This window comes from Rhodamnia argentea, chromosome 1 (assembly GCF_020921035.1).
Source record: "Rhodamnia argentea isolate NSW1041297 chromosome 1, ASM2092103v1, whole genome shotgun sequence".
Taxonomy (NCBI): Eukaryota; Viridiplantae; Streptophyta; class Magnoliopsida; order Myrtales; family Myrtaceae; genus Rhodamnia; species Rhodamnia argentea.
In genome coordinates this window covers 26118132-26126947 of record NC_063150.1, presented here as the reverse complement: position 1 = coordinate 26126947, position 8816 = coordinate 26118132, and the positions used below count along the sequence as shown (strand labels likewise).

Below are 8816 nucleotides of genomic sequence, written 5' to 3'. Positions count from 1 at the left end.
TCACAATCAATTCACCAAGCCCAAGTTACCAACACTCCTCCCCTTATAACTCCCAATAAAACATTTAACACCTAAGAATGAGAATTCAACCAAAGTTTACCAAATCAAGTGATTTCTTTTCATGAAATTATGCCTAAGTCCTCTTGGATCCCCACTAGTCACCTAAAAAATAAACGAGTTAATTTTCAATGGATTATCGGTTAATTAATAACTAACCTAACTCACTCTCCCAAGTCCATACCAAATCCAACTAAGGTTCAAATAATTAACATCAATGTATTTGAATTGGAGTCGCCACTAATCATTTCAGGTTGATTAGAAACCTAAATAAAATAGAGAAAACTATCTTATTTCCCAACCGAGATTTGATCGGATTTGGTTACACTAGATTACTCTAACACCATTTTCATGAAAAATATTTGATTTGGCAATTTTGATGGATTTTACTTGAAATTCAAAGATGCAATTTTTTGGTTTTCTTCTTTTTATGGGGATGTAAAACATTGAACTTGATATACACCATGTATTTAGAAAGAAAAAAACGCAGCCACACAGTATTTATAAAAATAAATTAACATGTAATAATCTAAAATTTGGAACACGTGGCATGTCTAAAATAAACAAACAAATGTTCAAACCAAACGATTACATTTTTGTAGATCGAGATGGAAAGGATTACCTCTATTACACAAAATCTTACTCACATACACGTACCCTTCAATGTCTCGAGTGAAGAACGCGGTCGAAAATGGCAAGCAATGGCGTTGTTGGGCGAGAGCAAAATATGTGTCGACTGTCGAAGATGATGCTCACAAAACTCTTTCTTCACTCTCGATTTTCTCTTCGATTTTCTCAAGAACTCTCTTCCCTCTAAAAATTCCTCTCAAAAACTCTCTCAAAACTCTCTCAATTCTCTTCCACTCTTCCCCCTCCTAAAACTCTTCTCAAGAGCTCTCTACATTCTCTATCACCAAAATTCTCTTTCTCTATTCTCAAGAACTCTCCTTTTATAGCCAAATTTCTCCACCCTTCATTCTTCATCTTCATTTCTTCATCTTCCATTTTCATCTTCCCTTCTTCATCTTCATTTCTTCACCTTCCATTTTCATCTTCCCTTCTTCATCTTCATTTCTTCACCTTCCATTTTCATCTTCCCTTCATCACCTTCCCTTCATCATCTTCCCTTCTTCATCTTCTTCATCTTCCCTTCTTCATCTTCTTTGGTATTCAATACAATCCCCGAAGTTCCAAGTATTTGCAATGCCCAAATTTTAAGTATTTGCAATACTTTTTTTTTTTTTTTTCTGTATTTTTCCATCCCGTGCCTAGTCTAGACGCATGCTAAATTAAGTGTTCCGCTTGCCCAATTATATGCCAATGCAATGTACGCTAAAAATAAATATGTGAGATGATTTTTATTTAGAACTAAAATTAGTTCTAATTTTTATGCAAAAAATAGATTAGTCAAAATTTAGGCGTCAACAATATATACAAGCCAAACATAAACTTCAGGAAGCCCTCGACCATATGGAAAAAATCTACTTCAGGAAGTTGTTTGTGTGGTTCCAAAGACAAACAACGATGCCATGCTAACTTGCTGATAGAAAGGTATGCTATTTTGAGGCAAAAATTATAAAGACAGCGACAGTGAACCAGCCAAAAGCCCTAGACAAATCTCTGAGGCGGAAGTCCCATTGGAGAGAAAGATTCCAACATAACATAAGAGGAACTAGGTGTCAAGTAGCAAGCCACAAATCGCGCAAAATGAAATATTTGATGGAAACATATAAAATCAGTATGTGTAGTATGGTTGAATTACTTTAGTCATCAATCAGTAATAGCCTCAAACCAACTACAGCAGACTATTCAAATTACGATTAAAAAACCAGTGATCGAAAACGATTGAGAACCTTTAAAATTCAATAGTCCTCATCAGAAAATCTCCTTGAGAAAAAAAAAATTCAGCGAAATCCTGCTTAGACCTCCCGTGCTGACAAGTTAAACTGAAAATGTTGGGAGACATTGACATGTGAGTTGAAAGGTCAACCATACATATAGAGTTCCTTATGCTTCTTAAACTTGGGAAAAGGAGGCCATAATGAAACAAAAATCACGAGCGGTACCACTCATTGTCGTGAATCATGAAATCCTGCCCAATTGATTGCTGTGGGAACGCATGTTCAGCTCACTGTCGAGGAGGACCACTGCCTCGACGCAGAGCAGTGGAGGGTGGAGATTCTGTGGGCACACCATTGACCGTACAATGTGTTCCATGAAAAATAATGCTCAAAAGGAGAACAGCAAAGTTTTTTCAATCCTACTGCTAGTAGTTTAAGCCCATTTCAGCAGCCCTTAGCGACCATAAATAGAAACGAAGCAACCTGAAATAGCTCTTACTGAAAAACACTCTGAAAATGAATAGAGAGCATGCCAACGGTCTATGCGAGGCCAAGAGCAATGTCAAAGCAGACATGGTACAAATGGTCCAAAGCAATAGATAACATCAATGGTAACATATTCAAATCCCAATTGGTATTCAACAAAGTCCAAACTCCAGTGAGATGAGAAAACAACTTACACTTCTTTTTTTTTTTTTTGGTAAAAAAAAAAAGCAAGTTATACTTCAACAATCAAAGAAAAGTCATAATGGACCAGCATACAAGAAGTGAAGTCCATTTCATATCTCTTCCCCTATAGCTACTTCTGCCATCTTTCGGCATGATAGATTCTGATTTAAAACCAGATGAAGGCAAAAATATTCGCACCACTCACTTCATCTTTGCCTCAGTAAACAGAACATGGCGATTAACCCGAGGGTCATACTTTCGGAACTCCATTTTCTCTGACATCTTCCGGGGATTCTTCTTCTTCACATAGAAGAAGCCAGTCCCAGCAGCCGAAACAAGCCTGATAAAGACTGATGCAGCCTTCTTTTTCTTGTCCCCCATTTACAAGCTTAAATGAACACAAAGCAAACTAGTTCAACAGAACAAACAAACAATATGACAAATCATGATGAAAAAAGAAAAACTAAATGACCAGGATGAATTATGAAAGTGACAGAATTACGTGTACAAACAGATCGTGCATGCAAGAACACCTCTAACATTGCTATACAATGCAAAACATTCAAACTATTTGAATCAATCAAGTTTGATGGAATTCAATTCTCCAAGCACACAACTAAGCCATACAAAAATAGCAACAATCGTGAAAAAGTATAAATGTCCACACATAAACGACAAAAGTCCCTTCTGAGAATGACAATATCAGAAGAAAATTCACCCACAGAGAAGCAAGAAGTGGGCTTCAGTGCACATTCATCCACTATATGGAGAACTCCAAGAAAAGATTTGCCAAAATGAGTTATTTCTAGAAATGCCCACGCTAACTTATCAAACAACTGATGTATTGGAATACATGGCATCTTCTCACAGTGCAGATGAGATAGCTCAAACATGTATTTCACAAGAGCAAACCCAAAACAAACCTCGAGGGTAATCAGCAAAAAGACTTGAAAGCCAACTTCCAAGGGAAATACAGCACCCTGTCTCGACAACTTAAGCTCCCTTAAACAAACTGCTTTGCTCATTCTACTGAAATAAAATAAACAGGCAGATTTTGACTAGTTTTTTGCAGTGTTACTCCAACTCACTGCAAATGCACCTAAGGTCAAATGGGTTTCTTATCGTCATTTCATCGAACACCTTAAGCGCACAACCGGGAACTTCATGGGAAGCTTTGCATAATAGTAAGTTATGCACAGTAACTACAGCCTATGGTTCCACTGCGCTGACCCATGTCCAGGAATCAATCTAGAGATACGAAATCATGCCGATAAGAACTCAATCAATCTGTAAGTCTCTCGCCCAAAAGCAACTCAAACTCGGGAACAACAAGGCGAGGCAGACAATACAAGAACAAGAAGCAGTAAAACGATTAAAAAAGGTTTCCCCAAGCAATGAATGAAGCAACGAACTTACAACTCAATCTCTAGTGCAGAGCGCAGATCAACAGGAGAACGAAGACACAGCCACTCGAAGAAGCAGCGAAAATCTTGTTCAAGCGCGAGTAGCAGGTTAAAAAAATGAGTTTTTTGGCCAGCGGACAAAGGTATTGGAGCTTAAAAGTCATAAATGCCCTTGGTATTGCACCATAATCACAGTCCTAATATGTGATACTGCCCGTGGCGCATTTTAGCACGCTGTCTACAACTGGGTCGCTGTGCCCTAGTTTGGTCGAGTCATTGCTCTCGGCTACTTCTTCTTCTTCTCTCTCGGTCCAATTTCGATCGAACTGAAGGTAATCATCATAACCGTCAGTTGAATTTTGAGCTTCCACTGATCTTAGCATGGCGATTTTGCTTGTGATTCACCGACCAGGGTTTGAGTCATCGCGTTCTATGAGCACCTTCATTGTCGCAAGAAGATCGATTTGCTAGGAATGTTCGGTATTTATGGTCGAAGCATCCGTATAGGCGATTGCATTGGTTTCGCTCTCTTTGCTTGTTGATATTTTCTCGCTGCAATTCATGAACATTGATTCTCTTTGTTAAGATTTTACGGACCAGATGTTGTAAGATTGCCTGAGCTGAAAATTTTGATTTTGCCGACTTTCTGGCAGATTTTCGTGGGTTGAGGTGTGGATGGCGAGCCATGTGGACGCGGCAGGAGAGCCGATCCCGACATCGGCTGTACTGATGGCGTCCTCGAAGCACATTGCTGCAAGGTGCAGGCAGGAGAATGTGGCCTTCCTCAAGTGCAAGCAGAAGGACCCAAACCCTGAGAAATGCCTCGAGAAAGGCCGCGAGGTCACTCGCTGCGTGCTCCATCTGTAAGGAACTGTTTTGCCTTGACTACGTTTGTGGGTTGGTGGTGTTTTCTTTCTTGATTGATATAAGCAACTGTGTGCGGTTTTGTTTAGCCGTCACTCCAATGAGATTATGAAGGGGTAATGAAGAGAATTTTAGAGTTTTTATGTGAATCATGTGGTGCTCCAGATACCCAGGGTGGTGTTTTGTTTCTTGGTTGATATGAACAACTTTGTGGAATTACATTAAGCCGTCACTTCGATGAAATTATGAAGGGCTAATCTTGGGAGTCTTAGAGTTGCATGTGAATCATGTGATGCTTTCGATACCAGGGATTGCGTCTTTCCTGAACTGAGACTGAATGGAAACGCAAATCAAGATACTTTTTCACTGTGTGTTGAAAACATAGAACCTTTATTAGTAGGATCACCTCCTGGAGTCTAATGGTGGAGCTACTCCTGCGAGAGCAATAATCAAGGGTTGCCTAAGATATCCTGTCTTCCCAGATTATATCATTATGATCATTTCAACATGTACATGAACATTTGTATCCATATCTGTTAAATTATCGAGTGGTTGTTAATTACCTGGGGAAGATGGGAGTAGAGATAGACATCTTACTTCCACATATGACATCTGTTGTGGGCAATAGTCTCATCATTGGCTTACTGAAGGGAAAACAGATGTTTCCTATTTAATTTTAATGCCTGTGGTGGCTAGAATATTGGCATGACCTCTTGACTTCAGTTGCGGTTTGTTGTGTCTGCCTGAGTTGTGTCTTTCAGTGATTGACCATCTTACTACACAGTGGCAGTTATGTGTACCTGTGTGGACTTTGTTAATATTTTTTTTTTTAACTCAAACGTGCACACAAGCCACTTGATTATCAAACGTGCAAACAAGTCACTTGATATCTGCCTGAGTAGTAATGTATGCTATCATTTCTGAAAGTGTTAGATCATATTATTTTTTTATAGTTTTTACTGTGAAATAATAGTAATTGTTGACAAAATGCTACTTGTCACATTGTAGATAGTAATCCTGACCATTCAAGTCAACCACTTGAAGATGAAAGAGTGGAGAAAGCACTTCTGCTTTTGGCTTTTATAATTGACCTTTTACTAAGTTCTGATGACACAAGACGGTAGTAGAAGACTAGAAGTAGAGGCGTAAAATGGCTATCTCGCCTTCCCTCTCTCCCTGAAGGAAAGGGCAAATGCTGCTCTTAGTCAGTTCAACTTACTATTGTCCTGATTATTCTCTTGAACTGTCCAAGATATGTATACCCTTGGAAGCTCAGGATTTTGGTGGCATAGACATCAGATTTCTTGAGTAAGATAGATGTGGGCTCTTAATACCAAATTTGCCCACTCTATTCTTGATAACTAGGATGACCACAATGTTCATCATATAAACTGCAATTCTATTCGATTTTGGACTATTCACTGATTTGCAAAACCATCAAATTTTATCTGTCCACTGCTGCGTCCTTACAGTAAACATTTAGGCCCTCACTTGCCCTTTTGATTAAATGAGAAGTTTTACTTTTGTTTTCACTTCATTGGGAGAGAGTTGAATGAATTGTATCATCATGTTAGGAAGTTTGAGATATACCTTGCATCATAATGTTAGGAAGTTTGAGATGTACCTTCCCTATGTCGAGCTTGAAACCATTGACCTCCTATGCTGTCATGAGATTCTAAGTAAATTTTTGAATTTCCTTTTTCCACTATCACCACTACTTTGTTTTTTACATTCATGGAAAAAATTTCCAATAAATTTCTCCCGTGTACAGTGCACCTCACAGAATACCCAATGGACAGATCTCTATTGTCAGTTAGAAAAAACCTCTCAACTTCCTCAGAAATTCACTCATCTGTGCTCACTTCCCTTTTAGAAGTCAGATTGGAGAAAGCTTTTATGAGAACATATTACCATATTCAAGGACAAGGGGCCGATCTGCAGAACCCTAGTCAGAACTGGTTCTAAATGCTTACTACTGTGATTATATCATGTTAAGAGCAAAATGCTGAATTTTCTTTGGTAAATCAGGTAGCTGACCATCCTATGCCTGGTGGCTTTAAACATTGAAGTTAATCTCGTTTGCAAATAATGCTTCATTTAGAAACACTGAGATTTCTCTGAATTACTTAATCCTCCTATTGATTAGTCTAATATGCTTCTTAGTGCAGTCAAATATGTATGTGAAGCCCTCCAACGGTATCATATGCAGTCTTCTTAGATAAATTAGTGAGGCAAAACTATTTTTTGAAGTCGGGGCCAAAAGTGGTCACGACTTGCACTATAGAATCTGACGTTGTGGTTCGAAGTTCAGGGTTTGTCTCTAGGTAGTTTATGAGGATTAGATTTGTCTAATGAAATGGTGGCAAAGAGAGTCTATTCCTCTAGAAGTTGGGGCTATTGAATTGAAATTGCATCTTCTCTCAAACAAGGACTGACACTGTTCTTGTAATCCAATTGGGTGATAGAATCAACTGTTGGCCATTATTTATTTCCCGTTCTTCTTCTGTGGGACTTGTATATCCACTGTTGGCATTATATCTTGTGTTTCGGATAACTGGATAAATGTTTAAGGCCCTAGTTTCTCCCCTGTTCCGGTAGGATATTTCACTTCTTTGTCATGCAAACGCTCCATTGTATAATTTATGATCGGTCCAATTTATGTTCATGGTAGCATGGATAAGCATGAATCTTAAAATGTTCTTTGCTGCCACTGAGAGACATACTGATTGGTCTGTTGGCTTTGTTAAGATCAATGGTGTTTGTCTATTCATCAGGTTGAAGGATCTTCATCACAGATGCACAAAAGAGATGGATGCTTATGCGGGTTGTATGTATTACCATACGAATGAGTTCGACTTGTGTCGTAAAGAGCAACAAGAATTTGAGAAAGCCTGCCCATTGGATTGATTGAAAGGATGGTGCAATGATCAATAATCTGCGGCATTTTGCATCGAGCAAGACATTCATGTCACAAAAGTTTCGGAAGTGAATTGTTTCCTTGAGCCATTTCTCTTCCATAATTTTCCGTTTGTCTAGAACTTTCAAGCTGAAGAGCCTTCATCCACCTGTTTCAGGCATGTATTATCCCCATGATGACTTAATGGTTGGAATGAGTGGCGATTTCTTTTTTAAATCCGGCACTTGACTGATCTCTCTTTCTCCCTCTGATCTTCTATTCATTTCTGGGTCGCTTGATTGAATTGGCTTGAACTGTCGTTTACTCATGTCGACAAGAATGGCTACTTGGAAGGCGGATTTTCTACTTCATGTTATCTTGTCTACCCAAATTTGAAGCTTTGTGGGACATTCATTCATTAGTGAAGCCATGGCAATGCTCCCTCTGTGTTTGATACACCCTTTTACACCGGAGCCTCGAAATGTCATGTTTTCATCGTCTTCTTTCAATTGGACAGAATTTACAGGATCACGGGATTCGCGTGGAGGATATGACTCTGTGACTGGTGTAACCGGGTCGATATCTCCAAGCAGAACTCAACTGCTGCTCTTCTTAGGAACAGAAGCCAAGATCCCGAAAAAGTGCGGAACCCATGCTTTCTTTAACTTCGCATCCTGGCTTTTACGTAGCCTTGCTTTGCTGGTTAGAGAATTCGTTCTGCCTACGCAAGTCTGGTTTGGCAAAATCAAACCGCTAATTGTTATTTCTGCACCTAACAGATTTCGTCATTTATCCTCTAAGAATGCTGTTTTTCAATTTTTTTTTTTGGGCTTAGAGTTCAATATGACGAATTTACCAACTCTTATATACAATTACCAACATTTTTTTTTTATTGTTTGCAAGAGGGATAATAACACTGCAAATACCTGAATTTCCGTACGTCTTACAATTAGGTACCTAAACTTCTTTTTCATATGATCAAGTGTTTCAACTTTTTAAATTTGGCCACATTAATAATCTATGTATTGGACGGTCAACATCATCCAATTCTTATACAAAATTGCTGGCGTTAACTTGGCTGAATGA

The 8816-nt window shown here is 38.7% G+C and overlaps 3 protein-coding genes and 1 long non-coding RNA gene across 15 annotated transcripts in view; 2 read left to right on the top strand and 2 right to left on the bottom strand.

Moving 5' to 3' along the window:
- Positions 1-8816, top strand: part of LOC115728661 (disease resistance protein RUN1-like) — a 1102447-nt gene that overhangs the window by 136252 nt on the left and 957379 nt on the right. The window lies entirely within an intron of this gene.
- LOC125313790 overlaps positions 1-8816 on the bottom strand; it is a 483189-nt gene that overhangs the window by 62358 nt on the left and 412015 nt on the right. The gene's annotated exons all lie outside the window — the stretch shown is intronic.
- On the bottom strand, positions 2511-4118 carry LOC115726592 (50S ribosomal protein L33). 2 transcript variants are annotated; one of them, XM_048274053.1, is made up of 2 exons: positions 3984-4118; positions 2511-2976 (listed from the first exon to the last, which is right to left on the bottom strand). In XM_048274053.1, exon 2 carries the CDS (start codon positions 2946-2948, stop codon positions 2769-2771), a length of 180 nt encoding a protein of 59 aa, XP_048130010.1. In that variant the 5' UTR covers positions 2949-2976; positions 3984-4118; the 3' UTR covers positions 2511-2768. The 2 variants fall into 2 exon arrangements, with proteins under 2 accessions (XP_048130010.1, XP_030512399.1); XM_030656539.2 differs by having other exon boundaries at positions 2511-2955; positions 3984-4097.
- LOC115730810 (NADH dehydrogenase [ubiquinone] 1 alpha subcomplex subunit 8-B-like) lies at positions 4173-7983 on the top strand. Of its 2 annotated transcripts, none has more exons than XM_030661424.2 (3): positions 4173-4302; positions 4624-4833; positions 7609-7983. In XM_030661424.2, the coding sequence occupies exons 2-3, from the start codon at positions 4646-4648 to the stop codon at positions 7739-7741; spliced, it is 321 nt and encodes a 106-aa protein (XP_030517284.1). In that variant the 5' UTR covers positions 4173-4302; positions 4624-4645; the 3' UTR covers positions 7742-7983. The 2 variants fall into 2 exon arrangements, with proteins under 2 accessions (XP_030517284.1, XP_048129982.1); XM_048274025.1 differs by having other exon boundaries at positions 4272-4302; positions 4564-4833.